This window comes from Crocodylus porosus, unplaced genomic scaffold, assembly GCF_001723895.1.
Source record: "Crocodylus porosus isolate Cpor-Errol unplaced genomic scaffold, CroPor_comp1, whole genome shotgun sequence".
Classification (NCBI taxonomy): Eukaryota; Metazoa; Chordata; order Crocodylia; family Crocodylidae; genus Crocodylus; species Crocodylus porosus.
Window position 1 is genome coordinate 16,775,083 of NW_017728921.1, and position 22,605 is coordinate 16,797,687.

Genomic DNA, 22,605 nt, shown 5'->3' on the forward strand with positions numbered 1-22,605 from the left:
GTCTTGCAGGAGTTTATGACCGTTCGACGTAGTCATCCCTTGGGGCGCTCTGGTGTGCAAGTGGAATGGTGTACCCTACCAATAATATATTAAATTTATGGGGCTTGGTGCTTCATTACATGAAGCAGTGAATCCTTGGTATTGTCAGTCAGGACCGGTCACCATTGTGCTGGATGCTATAAAAACTTACCTCTTGCTACAAAGAATTACTAATCTAAAGGGTTTTCTTCTATGGATGAAGGTACCACAGAGTAAACTAGGGTGTAAGTTTACGTTAAACTAGCTACTCCACAGTAAGTGCCCTTGTAGACACTTGTATGCACAGTGAGAGGGATCTTACTCCGCTCATATGGGCCATGTCCTAAGTGCTGTAAGCTACCTTACACTTGTTGTGCACTGAGAGTCCAGTAGGCCTTTAGTGCAGAGGACCCAGTGCAGTAAACTGACACTATAATTTACTGTCTGGTAACTTCCTTGTATAGAGAAGCTTGAAGGAGCGAGCTTCTCTGGAGTGGTGGAAGGAGATGATTACAAGCAGTGCTTTGTGTTGGCATGTTGAACTCATTTCAGTGACAGTTTAACTGCAGCTTAGTTTTGCTTTGAGAAGATGAAGTAACTAGAAAGGTGTTTCCTTTGGTCCTGACATGAGAAAGTGGTCTCCAGGGCACTTTGAATGGAAATTAATTGCTGATTTTCTTATCCCAACCTTGAAAGAGGTAGTTCCTACCTCAGCAGCTTCTCCCATTAGAAATGAGGTAAATGATCAGAGCACTCTTGTGTTGATGTGTTGGCATTTCCCTGGATACTTCCTATTGACATCAATGGGATTGGATGTAGAAAGGATGGAACTTAATACCATTGGCTCTAAATTTATTAATGGAATTATTAGCAATTAAGTGGTGAAAAGTTGCCAGCCAGCTCCATATTAAACAGGAAAGGGGATTCCTGTTGCCCTCTATTCACATCCTCTCTTGTTTTTCAGTGATGAGGCGATGAGGAAGGCTGGTGTTGCCCACAATAAATCCAGCAAAGATATGGAAAGTCATGTTTTTATGAAGGCTAAATCAAGGGTAAAGTATCTCCTTGTATTTCTAAGAGGAATTTTATGTTGAACATTGGGAGCAGTTAAAAACAAGTTGCGCTCCAGATTACACACAGATGTTTAGTTTATCTGGCCAGAATACCTAGTTATACCATGATAACTGTATAGGATCTCTTTATCCTGAGGGAATACAAATACTTCAAGTGTACAATATTGAGATGGGAAGTTTTGGGCTTTGAGCCAGGTCAGTTCAGTAAATTACTATAGTCCAGGGGCAGGTAAAATATGGTCCGCCAACTGGCTGGATTTGGCCTGTGGCTGCCCCTGCAATGCTCCACCTTGGGCTGAATCCCATCCGAGCAGTCCACACCTGCACTACCCCCATCCCCAGCTCCAGCCAGCACGCAGCTTCTGGTAAGACTTCCCAGTGCAGCTGCAGCCAGTCGGATGTTTCTGTGTTCCCTTCACCTCCAGCGGGAGCAGCCAGGCGGAAGTTTCCCCTCCACCTGCAGGAGCAGTAGAGCTGGGGGCAGGAGTAGGAGGAGGAGCAGCAGCTGGAGGCAAGGGGAGCACAGCAGCACCAAGCTGGCTTATTCATGTACAGTTTAGCACTATATAGGGATGATCAGGGGAACAATAGAAGGGATGTGTTTATAGGGGCAAAACCTGAAGCCTTCCTGGAAGTTTGGCTGTCAGGCTGTAGCAAGTGTCTCTGTGCAAAACTAAACCGAAACCCAAGGCTCTGGAGAAATCTTTAGAGGCCATTACGATGTGTCAAGTGCAAGTGTTAGTTACTACTTGTTCTTATAGAGATCTTCCCCCTTAAAAATATTTTGGTTATTTCAGTTGCTGTCCCTAGATGGTTCTAGCACTTGTACAGTGGTGAAGTAGCGGCCTTGCACATGCCTGAAGCTGCCTTCTTCCTTTAAGCCAAGGGCCGGCAATTATTTGGGCAGTAAGCCACTTAGTGAGTTTTGTTGAGTTGTTGAGGACTACATGCACGTACACGCATATGCGCAGAGACAGGCACACGTGCATACAAGCTCCCTGCAGCTCTCCTTGCACCCCCTCTCCTACCCTGAATCCCTGGCATGTGGCTGGGTTGGACAGGAGCCATGCCAGCTACTCCAGCTAGGCCCACATGGCCTGAAGGAGCACAGTGTGGCACTGGTCCAGCCACATGCTGGAGTCATGGATGGGGAAGGAGGTGTAGGGACAAGGGGGCTGGGAGCTGCATGCAGGAACACATTGTGGCCCCGCATTAGCAACACCCATGCTCCTACCAGGCCCTGGCCTGGCACAGGAGGACTGAATAACCCATGGCTCCTTGGCCCTCTTCCCCTGCACCCTCCTCCCCCACCAACAGGGAGAACCTTACTTGAGCTTTGGCTCTTGCTAGGGGCCAGGCCGCCAATGTCTGGGAATGGCTGCAAGGTTGGAGCTGCATGCAGACAGCCTCGGCTGAGAGAAGCCTGGCCAGGAGCTCAGTGCCTCCTGCCTTGGAGTGTACATCAGGGGCTGGCGAGCAGGCCAGGCCAGGTGGGGGAGTGGCTGCCTGGCCACTGGAGCCAAGCTGCTGCTGCTGCAGCTGGCTACAGCACAGTAGCAGAAAGGGAGAAGGGTGCGAGGTGCTGAAAGCCATGGCAGCTGCAGGCCAGATACAATTCTCCTTCAGAGGAGCAGCTGTGGGCCAGAGAGAATAATTTGGCAGGCCATATTTTGCCCACCCTTGCTTTGAACCCATGCAAAATAGAATCATGTAGCATCACTGTCTTAAAGCATGCCGAGCATGCCCAGCTCTTCCCAGTTTGAAAACTGCCATCACAAATAACATCCCTATTGGCAGTCCTGGTAGTCTGATGAGAACAACAGGAGAACTAATTTCTTACTGCTGCGGTGGTTCCTTTATGCACTTGCTCTTCTGTTCTCTATTTTACCTGGTCTGTGGGTAGACTGGGGATTTCAGTCTTTAAGGCTGTTTGTTCATCGCCCTTTTTAAATGCTACATTTTCTTGAAAGTAAAACTTGCCCAGTGGGAAGATGACAGTGCTCAAGTGTGGCTTAAAGTAAATCAGGATGCTAAATAAGAAAGTATAGGAAACTATTTCCAACAGGAGGGGGTAGAGTACAAGAAGTAAGAGATAAGCAGAAATAAATTTTCTCTGTAAATGTATACAGAGTACTGCTGTAATTTTAGTTGCCTACCCTTTCTTGTAAGATTGTGCTGTTTCTCTTCCTGCCCTGTGCAGTTAGTCACAGTGACTTTTTTATTAGAAACATGCCCTGCCCTTGTTCATTCCTGAGCAGATTGCTATCTGCAAAGGCGCTACAATGAAAAGCCCAAGGGTCTTGTGGGGGAGGAGAGGGACACCTCTGGAATGGCAGCGTGATGAAGGGAAGTGGTGAGTCATGTATTGCTTTGCTTCCCCACTTGGTGCTAAGCTACTGCTTGTTTTTTTTGTTTTGTTGTTAATGTCTCCAGGATGAATATCTTTCTCTTGTGGCCCGTCTCATCATCCATTTTCGAGATATTCGTAAGTATGTCTTACATGTCTTTGTTACAGTGTTAGAAATACTCATTGGAAAGCATGATAAAGATTAAAGTGTAGCTTTTGGGGCTGCTTGCATTTCACAGATTTCATAGACATTAGGGTTGGAAGGGACCTTGTAAGATCATCAGGTCCAGGCCCCTGCCCAAGGGGCAGGAAGTCAGCTAGGGTCAGAGAATCCCAGCAAGATAAGCATCCAGTTTGCCAGTTCTCTGCACACTGCACAGAGCTCTGCTGACAGTCCACTGGGTTTGCGATATCTTGTGTGTGTATCTGCATGTCTGTTAAGAACAGAGGTGACCGATAACTTCCTTGATTAGCGTTTTTAGTATTTAATGTGTTTCAAGTTGTTCTTGAGTTGCTTTCGTAATTTCTCAAATGGGATCCATGCCCAGCTCCTGAATACACAGTCTGTTTTGTAGTGTCTGTGTATAACTGAGGAACTTAAAGTTCTTGAAACCTCTAGTCTGCCTTCCAACCATTATTTTCCTTTTGAGTGTGTCTTTTCTTTCATCATATGAAAAGGAGAATGCTGGGAAACCAAACCAGCTGAGTTAGACAGCAAAGCTCTAAGACATGTTATCCTGGTATCCTGAGTTCTGATATCTGCCCTTCCATTTAGTTGTAATTCTTTTTCAAGGAAGCCTCTGGAAATGAACCTTCCTAAAGTGCTTGAGTCTTCCCAAACCATGTTGTGCTGTACCAACAAGCTGTCCAGTGGAACTGCCTAAAATATCTGTCCCAGTCCTTGGAAGTATATGCCTTCATAGGCAAGCACTGAGTTCCCAACTGAAGAGTACCCTCTGACTTCAGAGCACTATAGGGTGCTGTTGGCTTTGACCTAACCTTGCAGAATGTGTCTGCCTCAGCAGCACACCATTGCACCCCTGGCATACTGGTCTTACTCTCTGGGTTGCAGCCTACTTTAGGTAATCTCTGTAAACTGTTTGGAGGCATGTTGAAGTGGATGTAAATACAGAAGAATGTAATTCTTTGCACCATTTGTGCATTGCTTGTGGGTAGGTCTGAAATGCAAAATGCATGTGTATCTTTTCACCAAAGTATGTAACTTGTCTGTTCGTTTTTTGTTTTCTAGACAATAAGAAATCTCAGGCCTCAGTCAGTGGTAAGAACTCCTTTTTCTTTATTGAACAAAAGATCTATAAACCTATAATTTTGGTGGCGTGTGAAGAACGGGGTGGAGTTCACAGCTGGAATATTAAGTATTATTCCTTTTGCAACAAAGGGCACATAATAATTTAAGCTATTTTACACTGAAGTGAATTGTTTTAGTACGTCTGCTGGACTCTGGTCACATGGAGCACTTGTTTGCTAACATCTTTGTTGTTATCCTTCTGGTTGGGGTCAGTCATAATCAGGGATCCTTGTTTTCGCTGTTAAAAAAAATCCAAAATTCTCTAATTAACCCCCTCCCCCATAATTCTGATTTAAAAAACCCCAAATCTATGTTTCTACACGTGCACACGTGTATCAGTTGAACACAAAGTTTTATTGATATATTTACAATTTTAAAGCAGTTTGAAAACCCATTTGTGCCTCAATCACTATAATAAAATAAATTCTAAATTCCTATATATTTTGATGTTTGACTTTGGTTTTTTTTATCATGGAAAATCAGAGTTTCCCCGTGCCACCTTCATTCACCAGGATGCACGGGTCCAGTTGTAGCTGTCCCCCTGCCCTCTTCTTTGTGGCAGTGAGCAGCCCTGATATGCCAGTGCCCTGTCCCTTCCCATGCTGCTGTTGCTCATTTCCATGTTCTCCCAGCCCTGCCAGTGCCCCTTACTCCTGACCTGTACCTTCTGCCCCTCCCCCAAATACCTGATCCCCACCAGTGTCCCTCACTCCCAACCTGCAGCCTTCTGGCCCTGCTGGTTCCTCTCACTCCCAACCCGCATCCTCCCTGCTCTACTGCCTGCTGGAGGGAACCCCCAGCTGCCAGAGCTACAGGACCTGGCAGCTGCATCCTGCCCACTCCCTGTTTGCCCTGTGGGTGCCAGCCACAGCTGGTCAGCAGCACCTGAGGCCTGGCTGCCATGTATGGGAGGTGGCAGCTGCTGAGGCTGGAATAGAGGAAAGAGCCTGGCGCAGCTGGAGTGGAACCTATGCGGGGACAAGGGGAGGATGCAGGCTGCTATGGTCCAGCTGGTAGAGAGACTTGCTGCTGTTGCCGCTGCCACCAGGTGCATTGCGCCAACTGCACCACCATGCCAAGGCACCCCCTGCCCACCTGGCATCTGTGGGGGCACTGGTGGTGGTGTGGAGTTGTCATCCCTTTCTGCCCCCTGGCTGGTGCTGGGTGGGCAGGGGGTGCCTTACCTTGGTAGAATGGCTGGCATGGGGCTTTTGGCAGTGGCGACTCTCCCCTCCCCACTCCGCCTGCCCTCACCAGGTCCTGTCCTTTGGTCTGTGCCCTGCTGTCAGTGCAGAAATCTGAGGAGGCATGTGCCCCTCAGGCCCTTGCACCCCCCCCCCCACATGTCACCAGTGGGCAGACCTGGATATTTCTCAGGTTCTGGTCCCCCACCCCCCACCTCCCCCCAGTCCCATAGACTTATGTTTATCCAGCTGTCACAGCTGCTGCTCCCACTACCCTGCCCCTTATCTCTAGTCATGATCACCCATCCCCACGCAGCTCCTTGGAGGCTGGAAATCTTCCAACCTGCAAGGAGGAAATCTGCACTTTCACACTTCAAAGGGGAAAATCTGTGTTTTTCTGCAGGAAAAGGAAAACCCATGTCCCTGGTCGTAATTAATCCTACATAACAAATGCTGGTGGAGTTCATTGGACTCTCCAGCAGGAGTTTTTCTCCTTGTCACCTTCCTTGAGCCTCTTGCTGGTGTGTGAACTTGATATCTGCTCTGTTCTATAAGTGTGTGGATTAGTCCTAACAACAGGAAATGTGTGTCCTGGGGGACTCTGCAGCTGACTGAAGAAATGTCTTCTAGTACAATGTTAATTTCTTTTTAAAAGAGCATGTGGTAATCCTATCCTTCTTTTTGTAGCACAGGTTAAGGATGGGTTGCTTGATATTTATTAACTCCAGGGCAAAATCCTGTCATGCATGTGTGTGTGTGCATGTGTATAATGTTTGTAATCCTTTCTTCTTCAGAAATTTGTTTGGAGTCCCAGTCTCTCTGATAGTGCTTTTTTTTCCCCATGACAAAGCCTCATATTTTGATCACTTTCTGCTGGGATTATGCTGAATGCTGAAGCTTAGCCACTGCTTGGAGATAGCAGTGCGCTAACTTGAGGAATTACCTTGTTAAATCCTTCCTTAGGCTGCATGTGGCCTCCTGAGCACTCCCACTCCTCATTAACCCAGTGAGGAAGCGATCTAGCTTAGATTCACTCCATGACTTTGCATTTTGGGTTTTGGAATTCCAGATGTATTCCACACAGTGGCACAGAGCTCTCCTGAGAGGCTGATGGGCTTGCCATGTCTTGTCAGTTCAGCATGGAGGCAGCTGATGACTTTTCTCTTGAGTATTTTTAGCTTTAAATATTGTATCACAAATTTAAAGCACTTTTATTAACATCTAAATAATTCTTATGCTCTAGCCAGGGGCGGGCAATTATTTGGGCCCACAGGCCCCATAAGCTGTTTTGGGGAGCTGTTGCAGACCAGTCAGCACCCTTCCCCATGCTGCAACATGTGCGCTGTTGCTCTTCTCTGCCACCAACACCCAACAGCAGCTGAGCACATAACCTTGGCCCTGTCCTGCACCCGCTCCAGACTTGTCCTGGATGGAGTGGATCAGCTAGGACCTGTGCATGCAGCTGCAACCCTGTTCTACCCCATGCTGGTACAGACTGCCCACCCACAATGAACAGTGGTGGTAGCCAGGCAGAAGCTGCTGCTGGGCACAGGGGGAGGGGTGGGCAGGGAAGCAGTGGTCACCCAGGGCCACTGCCACCACTGCCCCACTGGGTGGCTTAGAGGCAGTAGTGGTGGTGGTGACGGTGGTGGAGAGCAGCCAGGCAGCCCAGGCACGGGTTCTGGGTCACCACAGCAAGAAGTGCCCAGCAGCAGTGAGGGGGAGGTGGCCACTTTTTCTCTGCACAGAGCAGCAGCTTCTGCCTAGCTGTTGCCGCTGCTCATCATGGCCAGGTGTGTCTGGAGCCAGGTATGGGGCGGCCCAGGGTTGGGGCTGTGTGCATAGGTCCTGGCTGATCCCAAGCTGCTCTGTGCTGGCTGGGGGCAAGTCCAGAGTGGGTGCAGTGCAGGGCAGGGCTGTGCATATGGGTCCCTGCCAGTCTCCATGGAGCTGGGGCCAGCAGTGACAGCAGCCAAAAGTAGCTGCTGCCACCTGGGCTGCCTAGAAATGGAGTCCACCTGTGGAGCTGCCCCAGCACCACTGTGTGCCTGGGGTTGGTGGATGCACCAGGGATCAGATGGTGCCTGGGCCAGACAGGACTGAGGAACCTGCCTCAGGCCGGATAAGGTGCCTCAGTTTGACTCTGCCCCTCTTCCCACTCCTAGTTTAGCCCCATTGTTGGTGTAGGAATAGAAACAGACCTGATTAAGACAATTCATTTAAGTTAATTTCAAAGTGATGAGTGTAGAACTCATGAGTTGTGTCCTACTCTGTATCCACTAGCAACCAGACTTCTGTGTTGCTTGCTGTCATGGAGAGCTCTTAGCAGACAATTGCATGTTTTTTTCTATTAGTAACTCTTCTGTTGTGTTTACAGACCCTATGAATGCCCTGCAGAATCTAACAGGTGGCCCACCTGCAGGAACAGCTGGAATGGGCATGGCTTCACGAACACAGGGAGCACCAATGGGTGGGATGAGTGGACTTGGGCCAATGGGGCAGCAGATGAGCCTGCCGGGGCAGCAGCCTCCTGGAACTTCTGGGATGGCCCCTCATGGCATGCCTGGAGTCTCTACAGCTACTCAGCAGAGTAAGTGTTCAGTTTGCCTTCAGATAATAAACTGGTGATATCAGCGTTCTAAGGGAGAGGTTCCCAGCCATTGGGCCATGAAGGGTTGGCTGCCAGGTTGTTGCATGAGCCCCTCGCTCAGACCCTTGTCTGTCTGCCCAGGCAAGTGGCTTCCACCACTGGCAGTCATGTGTGCAGTTAAAGCTGGGTGGTGGGGTAGCCCCGGGAGGGAGGAGCTGTCTCTATGTGCCCTGTCCCTCTCCCATGCTGGTCTGCAGTATAAAAAGTGTTGGGAACCATTGTTTTAAGGCAGAAGCCTTTCCAAGGTGGAAGGATGTTGGGAGAATTAGAGAGTACACTTTATGGCTGTCTTCAATGCTGTCCTCAGTCCTGGGAGCAAGAGTGAGGACTCCAGTGTATCCTTGCTCTTTGTCATTAATATGGAAAAAATAGACTGGTATCAATCAGCCAGGGGAGGAGGAAGGTTTGCCTTTAGATACCTCCACCTTATATCATAACTATCCAATTCCTTGATGTTCAGGCAAGAGTGGGGATATTGCTAGTGGAGTCCTTTTCAGAATGTTTAATTCTTGGCTTCCCCTCAGTGTTTCATTTCTTTACGTCTTTGTTGTTCCCTTGTGTTGTGGCCCTCTGTCCTTAACACTGACAGCTGATGCATGAGATTCCCTTTGGAGTCCATCAGAACTGCCAAAACTTTGCCCAAACATTTCCTTGTAGAACAGTGTGAGGACTCTTCTTTCTGTTCCCCTCAGCACACTGATACCTAAAAGCTTGCTTATGCCTACCTCAGCCATATATTGGTCTAATAAAAGATGCCATCCGCAAGAATTTTGCCCCTAACACTCATTTACACTCTTAAGCTGTTCATTTAAATTGTTGGCTTATTGTAGGAAATGAGGTAACAGGTTGTGCCATGACACCATGACTGAAAAATGTTGTTTACAGGTGTGTAATACGTATGTGGGCATGGGAGGTCAGGGTGGATTTATGCACTGAACTAACATGGTACCGAGCAAAGACAACCAGGTATTTTAAGTTCCTGGAGAATTTATGGGCGTTAGACTCAGGTGACCACTCTTAGGCATCTGTTTCAGTTGTCTTGCATCCATTTTAACTCTCTTTAGCCCAGCTTCAGCTTCAGCAGATAGCACAACAGCAACAGCAGCAACAGCAATTTCAGCAGCAACAGGCGGCTCTGCAGCAGCAACAGCAACAGTTCCAGGCCCAGCAGTCAGCTATGCAGCAACAGTTCCAGGTCCAACAGCAGCAGGCGGCAGCAGCTGCTGCTGCCCAACAGCAGCAGCAACAGCAGCAGCTGCAAGCTGCCCAGCAGCAGCATATGCTGAAGCTGCAGATGCAGCAGCAGCAGCAACAGCAGCAGCAGCAGAACCAGCAGCAGGTAACAAAAACCAAATGAGTTACAAGAGTCATTAACAGACAATCTGCTGTCAGTCACCTGTCCAGGGGGCCTGTGTTCCAGAGCTGTGGCTTACACAGCAATGGTGAATGCCACCTCTGTACAGTAGGGGATTAACATACTTTGTTGTGTGGGCATGGCATCAGTTTGAGCTGGCAAAAACATGTCCCTTTCCTAGTGAAAAGGGATAGATTCTCATCACCTGATTTGGTTTGTTCTCTCATGAGAAGAGAGGAAGCTACTATGTTGTCCCCTTTCTCTGTTTAAGTGTAAGGATAGCCATACATGTGTGTCTTTGGAAAAGGTGGTGGGTGCAGTCAGATGTCCCAGCCACTCCAAGGAAACCAGCTGTCAGAGTTGTGCAAATCACTTCTGCCACTTAAACAGAAGTCTAAAAATGTAAAGCATGAATCAAGGTAGAGAGAACCCATAGTCCTGTTTTTAAGGAAAGAGGCATTCATTTTGAAAAGTGGCTTTTATGTCCTTCTATAAGGGGAACTTTGAGGACTTGGTACATTTGCCTTGAAAACTGGCTTTTAGTAGTGACAGACCAGTCTTGAAGCCATCTGGAATGGTAATGAAATTCCAGAAGTAAACTTGTACAGAGGTGAAATGTTTGGAGACTGAGATTGGCTCACTAATAGGACTTTCCATATGGGCTGAGCGTTAGCTGGGAGTGGTGAGTTAGGACTCTGCCTGCCACTGGTTTATGGCCGATGTATTACCAGAGTCTTCAGCTTCCTGGCTTCTCCTGTTTGTAGATGCAGCAGCAGCAGCAGCAGCAACTACAGCGAATTGCTCAGATGCAGCAGCTGCAGGCAGCTCAGGCTCTGCAAGCACAGCAACAGCAGCAGCAGCAGCAACAGCAGCAGCAGCAGCAGCAAATTCCACAGCAACAGATACAGCAGCAGCCACCTCAGCAAGTCATGCAGCAGCAGATGCAACTGCAGCAGCAGCAGCAACAGCAGCAGCAAGTTGCTCAGGCCCAACAGTCCCAACTTCCACAACAACCCCAGCCTCAGCCCCAACCAATGGTGTCTCAGGCACAGGCAATCTCAGGACAGATACCTGGTCAGGTCATGCCTGTCACTCTCACACCACAGCAGTTAAAAGCAATGCAGGTAAGTGCTAAAGACCAAAGTAGAACAGATGCCTGCGTACTCTGACATTCACTAGGGCAGTGTTTCTTAACCTGTGGGTCATGACCCAGAAGTGGGTCACAAGAATATATGAAACAATATATATATACAAACTTTAAAAATGGATTATCCTTTAAAGGAGAAAAATGTGGGAATCCATGGCTTTTCCCTTGCAGGCTGACAGAGTTCCAGCCTGCAAGGGGCTGTTTGGAGCTGCTTGGGGCCCCTCCCACCCCACTCCACATCCTGGCCGACGCATACAGTGGAGGGCTGGGGCCTGGGAGCAAGGGGAAGCAGGTCAGGAGTGAGAGACACTTGGTCAGGACTGGCCATTTATTTTTACAAATGGGTTCTGGTACAAAAAAGGTTGAGACTGCTGCCCTAGGGAAGTAGAAACCTCTCATTAATAACTGAGGCTTGTCAGTGCTAGTAGCAGAGATGGTAAATACTTGAATGTGTTAAGAGGTTAGTGGTTTACCTAGGTCAAGCATAACAATTTGATCTGCTACCTTCTATGTTGCTTTATTGCTTGCCAGCATGGCATAGTTCTTTAGTCACAAAGCCTAGGGATTTTAGCAGTCAGTGGGTGTGTCTACATGAGACATTTACTGCAGAGTACACAATTAGCTCCACAGTAAACGTGTCTCATCTACATGTGCAGCCCTGCTGGGCCATAGGAAACTAATTAACTGTGCAGCAGGGCAGTACTTGTAAATACAGGTACTACCCTGCTGTGGAGTTCTTACTTTTCAACACTGCACATGTAGATGGTGATGTGGCTGGCTGCAGCATGAGGGTGCTTCAGTGCACAGGCTGCCTGCCAGCTAGCCCCATACTGAAACCACCCTCGTGCCCCAGCTAGCCCCTCTGCAGAATATTGAGCTGGATTGGAGCAGCCCCAGGCTGACCCACCCCTCCCCCCCAGGCCCACTGTGTAAACATATGGGGTGTGTGAAGAGGGCAGTATTCAATTCAGATTTGCCCTGATTCGGGGGACACTGATTCAGATCACTGTCCGGATTTGATTTAGCTGAATCTGAAGATTCGATTCTGATTCAGAGAATCATTGATTCAGCCAGAGACACAGCTTTATGTTTTTTCTATGTACCTCGAGGTACCAGGCGCGGCTCATGAATGCCAAGATGGTGGGGCGGATGGAGCATCCTGCAGGGGGTGGTCCCCTGTGCACTTGGTGGTGGACCTGGTGATGGACTGGAAGTACTTCTGGTCTACTTCCAGGTCCACGGCTGAGCACACGGAGGACCCCTGTTTCCCCCCACCCCCACACACGCACATGCACAATATCCCCCCCAGCCTCTCCTGGCTTGGCAGTCAGCTGCAAGGTGTAGCTGGGTGCCCCCCAGACCTAAGAGGCGCCAGTCACCGGGGTGGGCGGAGTCCCCATGTGCTCTGTGGTGGATCCGGAAGCGGACCAGAAGTAGTTCTGGTCTACTTCAGGTTTGCTGCTGAGCACATGGGGGACTCGCCTGCGCTCCCGTGGGATGCTCCATCCACCCCACCATCTCAGCATTCACAAGCCGTACTGGGTACCTCGAGGTACATAGAAAATGCATATAAAGCTGCGTCAATGGCCAAATCGTTGAAAGTCTCTGAATCAGTTCAGAGGCTTTTGATTCAATTTGGAGAGATTAATGAGTCTCCTGATTCAGTTCAGGGATTTGGCCTTCGAATCGGGCCGAATCTCCTCTGAATTGAATCGGCAACCAAAGCTTCGCACAGCCCTAGTAAATAAGGCGCTCAGGAGCAATAAACTCCAGCATGGTATGTGCCGGAGCTTATTGCTGCCTACTAATAGCATATGTAGGTGCATCCTTTGAAACCTATTGTATGTTACGGAAAGAAACTAGTGTTTGAAATTTGGCTCTTATTTTGCTAGACGAATAAGGTGTTGTACTTCTAAAAATTCGTATGGTAAGACTCATCTTCCTGATGAATGGTGATTTTGTTATAGAGTATGAGGAAAACATGTTCAAATGCATAAATGCATGTGCTTTTGGAGTGTGTCCATCTTGCATCTGTCTTTAAGAAAGTGAAAACAATTATAACCAAATCTTTCTCAGCTTGAATGTACCATTTTGGCTGAACTTTCCACAGCTGATCGTTACTTGATGTCATTACTTGGACTGCAAAGATGACAGTAACAATAGTGAATGAAGGCAGGGTATTTTCCCCCCCCCACCCCTTCTGTCATGCATCTCTTATTGCTTTGTTCCAAGAGGTAGGTTGTGCTATTTATGATGCAGCTTTTCCAAATGATACATTACTGATCCTTTGCCGTGGACAGCGACCTAGTATGGGATATATGAGTTTATGGGTGCTGTGCATAAGAAGGCAAGAGGTCAGTTTTAATTCTAGGCTTTTCCTCACTCTTGACCTTATTGAGGGGGGAAGGTTGGCACTACTGCAGAAACTGTTCTTGGCTCCAAAGGGATGAAGTAATACACTTATTCAGCAGGCATTCCTGCTTGCCAGGAGCACCCTTGACATGTTGCCTACTTGCAGTAGTCATAGTGAAATGCACAGTAATTCAAAACAGCTGTAATGTGCAGGCATTTAATATTGTGTGCTTGACTGAAATTAACCCAGCTTGGGTACCTTTGGTAACTGAAGCTGTCTATAGGAATAGCAGTGTGGGGAAAGAGTTGCAAGGGGAATTCAAAGGTGAGCTATTTGGCATTGGGAAGGTTTATTTTAACTCATAGGAATGGAGTATGTATGTTCATAAAGCAGGTCAGACACGATCACAGTAACTATATACCTGACTTTATTCTTGTTTGCTCTTAACTGAAGGATACATCTGGAGACATGGTTGATATAATGCAATAGAAAGGTCACTTCTGCAATAACCTGTTATGCCTGTTTACTCCCTTTTTTTTTTTCTTTTAATACTTAAGGTAAGAGCTCAATTGGTGCAGCAGCAGCAGCAGCAGCAACAGGCAGCGGCAGCAGTCCAAGCAGCTCAGGCCCAGGCTGCTCAGATGGGAGCTTCAGGGCAGGTAAGGGCCTCTGGAGCCAGTGTCACTAGTGCAGGCCTGTAGTGAGTGCATGCTAAAATTGAGCATGGAGATGGGTTTCTGGTGGCTTTCTGATGAGGGTCTGACATCTGCTGTCTCTTTCTGGAGGAGATATGGGCTATTATGCACTGTTTCCATTTGCCATGAGTTGGAGGCAGGATTTCATTGTCATCCTCTCTGTGCATGCCTGTCCTGAGTAGGTCAGATACTGTTGCCTGTAGTGACATAGCCATGCACGTCATTGAGACTGCCTGTCGTGATTGTGCTACAGGTCTAACTGTTGGTTCCTGGAGTGTTTCACTTCTCCTTTCATAACACTTCCTTAGATGACTGCCTTGTCATGTGAACTGATATTTCTTCTGTGAATCTGTGCCTGCCAGTGTTAACTCACATGTGATCTCCCTTCATTTCCATGTGCCAAGCACAAAAATAGTAGCATAGGTAGTAAAGCATTCCTCTACCACTTTCTTTTACTTCCTTTCATCCTGTTTCTCTCTAGTTTGTTCTGAGTGACATGGGTAATAGATGCAGATTGTTTTTAGCTTGGATGTGAATTGTTGAGATAAATGGCACATGTAAACTATCACAAATGCAAAGTCCTTGCTTGGTATCTCTTGTGGGACTCATTGACCAGCCCACAGTTTTTCTTACCCTGAAATGCACTCTGTAGGCATGGTGACTGTGATCCTCTGTGAGCACTAAAAGGGAAGAAGTCCTTTGGGCTTGAGCCGAACCAGTTGCTGGACTTTCCTAAGAGTCTGATATAATATTTAGTGATTTACATTTATAGTGATCCATCTCAAAGCATTTTACAAACACTGGTAAGTAAAATTATCACTGTTTTCAGGTGGGGAAAGTGGTGGCTCAGAGTCAGTGACAGCACTGGATATATAGAACATGGGTCTCCTGACTTCCTGTCCACTGTGCCTTGCTCCTGCCAGTACTAATGTGCTGGCCTTAATACTCCAAACCCCTTCAGCACTTTAAAGTTTGTCTGTAGGGTGAGGTGTGACAGTTAGTGGTTTTTCCCACCTATATCCTTCAGATCTTTACCAAAAATAATGTCTTATGATTATAGCCTAATATGGCCCAAAGACACCATCTTGTTGGTTGTTAAATTCTGCTTAGGCAATTGCACCTCTTTCTATCCTGGGCCTTTTATATTTCTTGCATTGTGTTGACACCAGATGAAAGATGAGCAGTGGTAAGTACAGCTGACACAGCACTGGCGGCAACACAAAATCCATTCACTACAGTTTAAACATATGCTTTGAAAACTTTTTTTTCCCTTTTTGTTTCATGAATAACTTCCAGGTGGGAGCTACAGGCAGTTAGGAGATGGCTATCAGGACCCTGCCATTTCACTCCTTTAATGATACTCTCTCCAACTCATAAGCAGATGGATTGTGTTCATGTGGGGCAGTTTTAATTCCTGCTTCATTGGATGAATTCCTGTACAGGTGGCTTCATACCACAGTGCTACTGGAAAGCTTCTGGTGATAAGGTGGTTGACAGCTGGTTTTGCATCACAGCTACATAGCCATGTAGACTGAATTTAGAGAGAACTTGGTATCGGTCACTGTTGGGGTGCATAAAAGCTTTCTAGATCTGATTTGGGGGTAGGCTTATTCCCTTAAACTCCAATTATAACCATACTTTTACATTATAAATCTACTAAAATTCAATTAATGCTATTCTGTCCAATAATGAAGTATACATTTTTGTACTTGGTATAACCAAGTATTGTATATATTAAAAACTTTTGCTGTTTCAATATTTTTAGATGCTGAATATTTCAATATAGTTCTGGTCTTGAGAGCATTGATTGAATGATTGAAATGTCTTTCATTTGTAAGATTAGGTTTCTTTAGAGAAATAGATTTTTATTCTTATAAAAATACTCTTTATTTCATGTACAACCCTCTAAAAATGTATAATGATCCTTTGAGTTATCTGTTCAGAGAAAGTTTTATTATAAGCAAACCCAACCATAACACTCCTATCTTATATGACTTCTGTGCCTTGTGACTCTCAAATGGTCTTGGGATTTGAATCAATGCTGTTATATTGTCTCCTTTTCCTTGAAGTTTCTGTCCAGCATCTTTTGTGTGAAACTAAAGTTAGTTTGAAGTCCTACCTTGGATGAAATTAAATGAGAGCAGAACTTTAACCCTTCTCTGCAGTGGTCATACTAACTGTTTAGATAGGTGAGCATTCTGCTGCTTAGCAATCCAACTCCTTATGTGAATGCCAGTGTGCTCACTGATGGAGCAGGTAAATTGAGTGTGCAGTGTCCTAGTCACCACTGTCCACAGAAAGCACTACAGAATTGCTGTGAAGACCAGTGGCCAGCTGAATTTACGTTTGAACAGAGTTTAAGCTGCTCTGTTCTGCTGTGACTTGAGATGCACGGAATGCAGATTTGTTTGTTTCTCTTGGAAAACAAGGAGCTGGCTTACCATCAATCTGGTGATGCCAACATGATGCTTTCCATGAGCTTTTGGTGTTTGGGGAATCCTCAAACCTAGGGATTTGACTGCATTTAGAACAAATCTGTACGTTTTAAGACTTCAGCTCTTATATTCAAGTTGATGTAAAATATCAAATAATGGGGTTTCTCCCTTTATCCTGAAGGAAAATTCCCTCTTCTCTTCTGTCCATCTCTGGGATAGAACTCTTTTCTTCCTCCAGTTAATGTGTCCTGTTTTTTGACTGTCAAGAATGTTTCCTGCCTCCAGCATAAAGTTGCCTCCAGAAGCTGTTAGAGGAGTAGTGTCTTCACAGAAACCTTCCCTTTTTACAACAAAAAGCCTTGCTGATGACATGTGGCTGTCCTGTTTGCTTGCATAAAGCAACAGCAATCTCTTGAACCATTTTCTATCACTGTAATACCAAAGGGGCAGGAGTTCTTACTGAGCCAACAGAAATCTATAATTAATTTGTTGAACATCTCTAAAGATGTCAAGAGGTGAAAACCTTGTTCCTAGGTGATGGCCTCAGTGTAATCTAATGGTATGTTTTCTCCCTTTCCAACAGCATGCTCTTATTTAAAAAACAAAACAAACAACCCTTCTCCCCACCCCCCCCAAAAAAAACAAAAGCCAAAACCCTTAAACACCTACACAGCAAGAAGTCTTTCAATCAAGAGTTTGCCCTGTTGGTCCTTAGTGATTTGCCAGATAATAAAAGATAAAAGATAATAAAGAGTTGGTTTCTAATTATCTTGACACTAGAGGAAATTCTCTCTATTGCACACTTTGGTGGTGTGGCACAAGAAACGGAGCCAAAAGGGTATGTGCGGTTCAGCAAAACATCCCTGAGTTTTGACATGCACTCTTGGACCCTCAAAGTAGCACATATGGGTCTGTTTGATGGGGTGACTGTGCCTCAAGGGTTAGCTCTTTTGCCAGCAATTTCCCTTTTTTGTTAGGGTTGTGTTGCTCCACCAGCTCTCATGTTGATAACTGTAGCTCTTCACTGCACTCTGTAGCATCCACCTGTGCTTTGTGCCAATGCTGGGTTGTTGTGTTTGCTTGTGGTGGCCGTTGCATGCTGTGTGTGTATATGTGCACGTGTGTGTGGTATCTGAAGCTTTCATTTGTTTACCTTTCGAAATCCTGTCTCTGACCATCCCTCATTGCTTGGATGGAAGGGGACCTCATTGCTCTGACGTTGTGAACTAACAGCTGTGCTGAATTTGATGCTATTTTCTTTATCAGTTATTGCTTTTCTTTTAAAGTCTTGCTGTGTTGTAATTTAATTTTATTTATTTTAACAATTGTAAGCACATGCATTCTCTGACTCTCTAGAGACATGTTGCTGGCTGCTTCAATCCATTGACACAGAACACTAAGCAAGAATGCCTACAATCATTCAATGAAAGGAGACTTCCTTCATAGCTAGACTAGTTCGATTTTGCCAGTGTCCTTAGTAAGATGTGGGTTGGAAAAAAGAGAGCGAGAGAGTTCTGTCATCAGTTCAGTCAAAGCGGTAAAAAGGATCTCTTTGTTCTGAGATGCCTGAAATTGGAAACCAGAGATCTTTGGTAGTAACAATGTGCTAAATTTCTGTAAAATTTGCACTAGACTTCTGACTTGTGGCACATCTGGTGTAATAATTATAGTACTTTAAATAAGAGAGAACTCTGCGGGTATATATGATTAATCTCTCTGGCTTACTAGAACTAGGACCCTGTATAGATATTTCTGGAGAGTAACTCATCCTTAATAGTATTTTAAAATATAAAGCCACTCTAGCACTGACCTACAAAATGTGTCCCAAGTGATGTTTATATTACAAGGGATTCTTCTGAGCCCTTTCAATTTAGGAATCAGAGGGATGAACAAATCTGAGGGCAATCTTATTTTATTGGATCTAGTGACTATGTGATAGTTGGTTAGTTTTTTAAAGGGGAAAGGGTGCCCATCCAAAGGCAATTCAGTCTTTATCTTTATGACTATACATTTGTCTTAGGCTCAGGGTTGTGGTAAGAAGCAAGGAAGTAAAAGTCCTTTCTATTAAACCAAGAAGTCCTTTCTGTTGCAATGATGGAAGCCTCTTCTTTGGAATCATTATACTGCCATAGGTCACCTTGTTCTGAGGTCTTGCTTACTCAATGGCAGGATTCATTGAAGGATTTTTAGGGATGGTTGCTGTTGAAACTTCCTCCAATTCCCATTATGTTGAACACTGCAACATGTATTTATTGCTGTAGGTTTTCAATCCTCTGATGAATCTGTTATAGGGAGGGAGGACTTCAGAAACAAGACTTAAGGCACTGTATGAACAAAGAAGCTTCTTGTATTGAGCATTCTTGACAGCAATCTTAGAGCCCTTGTTTCCAATACTGTTAGAATATCAAGTTGTCAGGCAAAATTTGGGAAAACTTTTAAAAAAATAATAATGCTGTTGTTGCCCTTTTTACCATATGGTCGAATCTAGATATCAGCCTACAGAAGATATCTAAGATTCATTGGATGCCCTCTACAAATGGAAATGGAGGGTATATGAAGGAGGGGATTTAATTTGTAAACCAGATACATCAGGCTCATCTCTGGAGGAGAGATCACTGTAGAGATTGCCCCCACCCCACCCTGGAGGTTGCATGTGCTTCTCATCCTGCCAGTGCACTGCATTTCTTGTTTTGCGATTACTTTTGTCTGTTGTCCCTCTGTCCTCAAAGATGATCACCGCAACTATGGCCCGAGGTGGGATGCAAATAAGACCACGGTTCCCGCCTACCACAGCTGTATCTGCCACGCCTCCAAGCTCCATTCCTTTGGGCGGACAGCAAATGCCACAGGTATTTACTGAGTTGAAGCACGTCGTGTCAGGGATTACAAGGCGTTCAGTACTTGGGTAATATTAGTACTCGTCCTCAAACTAAGGGGCGTTCACTTTTATTTCCATCCATCTAGAAAGGGTAGAGAATATAGATGATTGCTATTGGTCATTTAGGGTGTTGGGCTGTTGTTTATTTTTTTGGAGCAGACCCATCCAAAATGTATCTTATACGCTCTAATTGGAAGCTCTTTGAGAGCCTGGGGTATCAAAAGAAATATTGCTAAAATGGCACACAGGTCTCATTGTAAGGTTTAAAACTTCCACATTCATGTTTGGCTCATGTGTCAAATTAACAGAATTTTTGGTCTCTGCTTAATCTTTGTCCACCTCACAAAACACTGCATGTTGAAGAGGGGCTCCAGGACTTGAGTAGTAGGATTCAAGTTCAGGACTGCAGTGAATGGGCTTAGCTGTGTTCAGAAGCTTGCTTGACACTCGCTTATTCTCTGCATCGGTCTAACTAGTGTTAGTGCCTCTTTCATGAACAGAAATTTGGATGTGTCCTAGCACCTCATGCAGAAACAAGAAATGCTATTTAAAACAATCTGAACTAAAGAAAAAAAAGACATTTTAAAGTTTCCAGTAAAACTGCTGATTGCAAGCAATCCATAATTGAAATAAGGTGGTCATTTGGCAAATAGCATATGATCCTATCCCAAGCAATTATGCTGAATTCCTCCATGCGTGACTCTTACTTACCCCTTCATTCAGGAAGTTTTCTGAATTTTGCCTTTTCTCTTACAGTACAATGTAGGAGACAGTAAAGGTTCTTTGTGGTCTTGCCCCAGTGAAAAGTATGTCTAGGCAGACTGGTGCTGGCTGTTACAAATTGCTGTTGGATAGCATCAGAATACCATAGCTGCCTCAACAGACTAGGACCACTGCTATCTTTTTCTCATGGTTGTTTCTTATCCAGGGTAAATGCCATCTCAGGAGCAAGAGAGATGGAGCAGGGGGAGGGGGACTTTATAAATGAAGCAGAGGAACTGTTGAGTAGTTATGTTGTTACCAGTATTGTTGCAGCAATAAGTCCCATACTAGTTATCTGAATTAGTTAGGAAATCATGCACTGCTCTGGTTTATAATTACTCACCCAGCACTGCCTGAGTGCTGCTGATTTGACGGTATCTCATGTAGTTGCAGAAAGTGAGGGGTCAGTTATTCCTGCTGTTCATCAAGTGTTTCAGTGGGTCTTGTGCATAAAACCATCACCTCTGGAGTTGGTGCTAGCTAAACAATTCCAGCTTCTGTAGTGTTGCTTTCTGTTAATGGATGATAAAAAGTTGTTTCTACCATCCATCCAGTGTTTGCTAGAAAATCCTGGAGCTCTGGTATGCCTGAGATCCATAAAGAATACATTAAATTCAAGCCCCTGTTGCTGCTGAAGTGGTGGGCATAGATGGCACACCATACTACAGAAAAGGATTGGCTAAGGTGGAACACACTACAGAAGGATGCAGTGGACTGCAGACACCGGTAGATGCATTCACTGCTGTTTTTATGCTTGAAGCTGAATAGTTAGCTGGAATAAAACCAAGAACATTGCTGCTGCTATGTTAGTCAGGTTTTCGTCCTCTCCCCACCCCATTGGGATTTAACGTGGATCATCTTTCATCCCTTAAAGCAAAACCAAAAAAGGAGGATGCTACTTGGTTAGTTCATCTACCCATATTTTGACCCATAGTGCTAAAATTCCTTTGTTTTCTGGGTATTAACTTGTAACATGAATTGAGTGAATCTGTGCAAACTGCATCTAGTTGTGTATGAGAGACTGAAAATAATGGATTACTAGGAAAACAAAGACAGGAAGAGAGGAAGTATGTAATGTGACACAGGACATACTGAAATAGCTCTTGAAAGATGGTGAGATGAATCACCCATAATTTAATAGTGATGGAAAGAATGCACTTGCCTGACTGACAGTTAGTAGCTCCAGGGGCAGTGTGTATTTTGTGTGCTGCTCTTGGTGCAGTTGATTCTAAAAAGTTAGGCTTGGATTTCAGATGAACTTGTTCCTGCTGGTCCTGCAGGCGTTTGGGCTCTGCTTTGGAGAGGAGTGCTTGAACAATATTGTTAAATGCATTACCCTTACCAGGTCTTCAGATGTCTTGTTGCTGGGTCCAATCATAGGTGAAAAGAACTGTTTGATAATAACTGGTTATTGGTAGTCTATAGAAATATTTTCTCCTTGACCTCAGTATTTCAAGATGGTACCAAAGTTAAGAGTCTTGGAATTGTATTTTAAGAATGCCTTTTTGAAGAAAAGGCCTTGTGCAGACATGGTAGTTATGTAATATGAGCTTTCCCTTTTTCCTGTGTACCATGACTAGCATATACCCTTGTTGCCACAAGGTTTCAGTGTTTCTTCAAAAGAATAGCTTCACCACTAGGATCTTGGTTACAATGCAGCAGTAATATTGCTTACTGCATTGTGGTGGGGTGATGGGGGATTGTATTCAACAGTTTTATAGTAGTTGAGTTTGTTGATTAATTAGAACTGAGATTTTTTTTAATTTTGAAAGTTATGCTTTTAGTCCTTATGCGTGAGCAGCTACCAAGAATGAGCTGAATATAAACCATATTATTGGGTCTTCCTAATTCTAATGTGAGTGTTCCCATTCACCTATTTGGATTGACTGAAGTTTTCTGATAGAAATTAAAGTAAAAATCAGTTCTTTCCTATTTGAATAATACTTGGCTAATCGTTTATGCTAAAAATAAAAGCTTAATGTACTAATCCCAAATTCTCTCCTGTATTCTTTAGTGTCAAAAATTTCCAGCTTCCTTACAATAGCTTGTAGCCTCAGCTTCTACAATGCAGTTATAAATTGTTAGTACAAAAACCTCAAGCATGCTGGGAGTTAAGGAATAGAGTAAAACTGAATTTTAATATCAAAATAGCACAAAGGATCATGATCCAAGTGGGAATGTGAAAACCTGTCTGTCACTCGCTTGGTGCTTCTGCAGAATTTTCATTTTGGCACAAAGCAGGCTGGCATGTAGATAAACTTGAGTCCAGAATACATAGGGCTTTGCTTACTGGCTAGAGCATTAAAGCTATAATATTGCAATGTAAATGCTCACTGGAGTTTTCCTTTAGGCCTAAAGTGTTCTCGTTCCCTGGTGAGATTCCCTTTTAAAGGACTGACT

At 45.1% G+C, this 22,605-nt stretch overlaps 1 protein-coding gene and 1 long non-coding RNA gene across 2 annotated transcripts in view; one reads left to right on the forward strand and one right to left on the reverse strand.

Moving 5' to 3' along the window:
• The window catches only part of MED15 (mediator complex subunit 15), a 40,064-nt gene that overhangs the window by 6,029 nt on the left and 11,430 nt on the right, over nucleotides 1-22,605 (forward strand). Inside the window, exons 2-10 of the mRNA XM_019539139.1 lie at nucleotides 983-1,070; nucleotides 3,525-3,576; nucleotides 4,688-4,717; nucleotides 8,309-8,521; nucleotides 9,646-9,920; nucleotides 10,730-10,822; nucleotides 10,886-11,059; nucleotides 13,993-14,094; nucleotides 19,295-19,414. Coding sequence (XP_019394684.1) covers nucleotides 983-1,070; nucleotides 3,525-3,576; nucleotides 4,688-4,717; nucleotides 8,309-8,521; nucleotides 9,646-9,920; nucleotides 10,730-10,822; nucleotides 10,886-11,059; nucleotides 13,993-14,094; nucleotides 19,295-19,414 — 1,147 coding nt within the window. The remainder of the gene's footprint in view (nucleotides 1-982; nucleotides 1,071-3,524; nucleotides 3,577-4,687; nucleotides 4,718-8,308; nucleotides 8,522-9,645; nucleotides 9,921-10,729; nucleotides 10,823-10,885; nucleotides 11,060-13,992; nucleotides 14,095-19,294; nucleotides 19,415-22,605) is intronic.
• On the reverse strand, nucleotides 4,712-5,806 carry LOC109312828. The gene is made up of 2 exons (XR_002101917.1): nucleotides 5,633-5,806; nucleotides 4,712-4,985 (listed from the first exon to the last, which is right to left on the reverse strand). It is a non-coding gene; the product is annotated as an uncharacterized LOC109312828 (long non-coding RNA).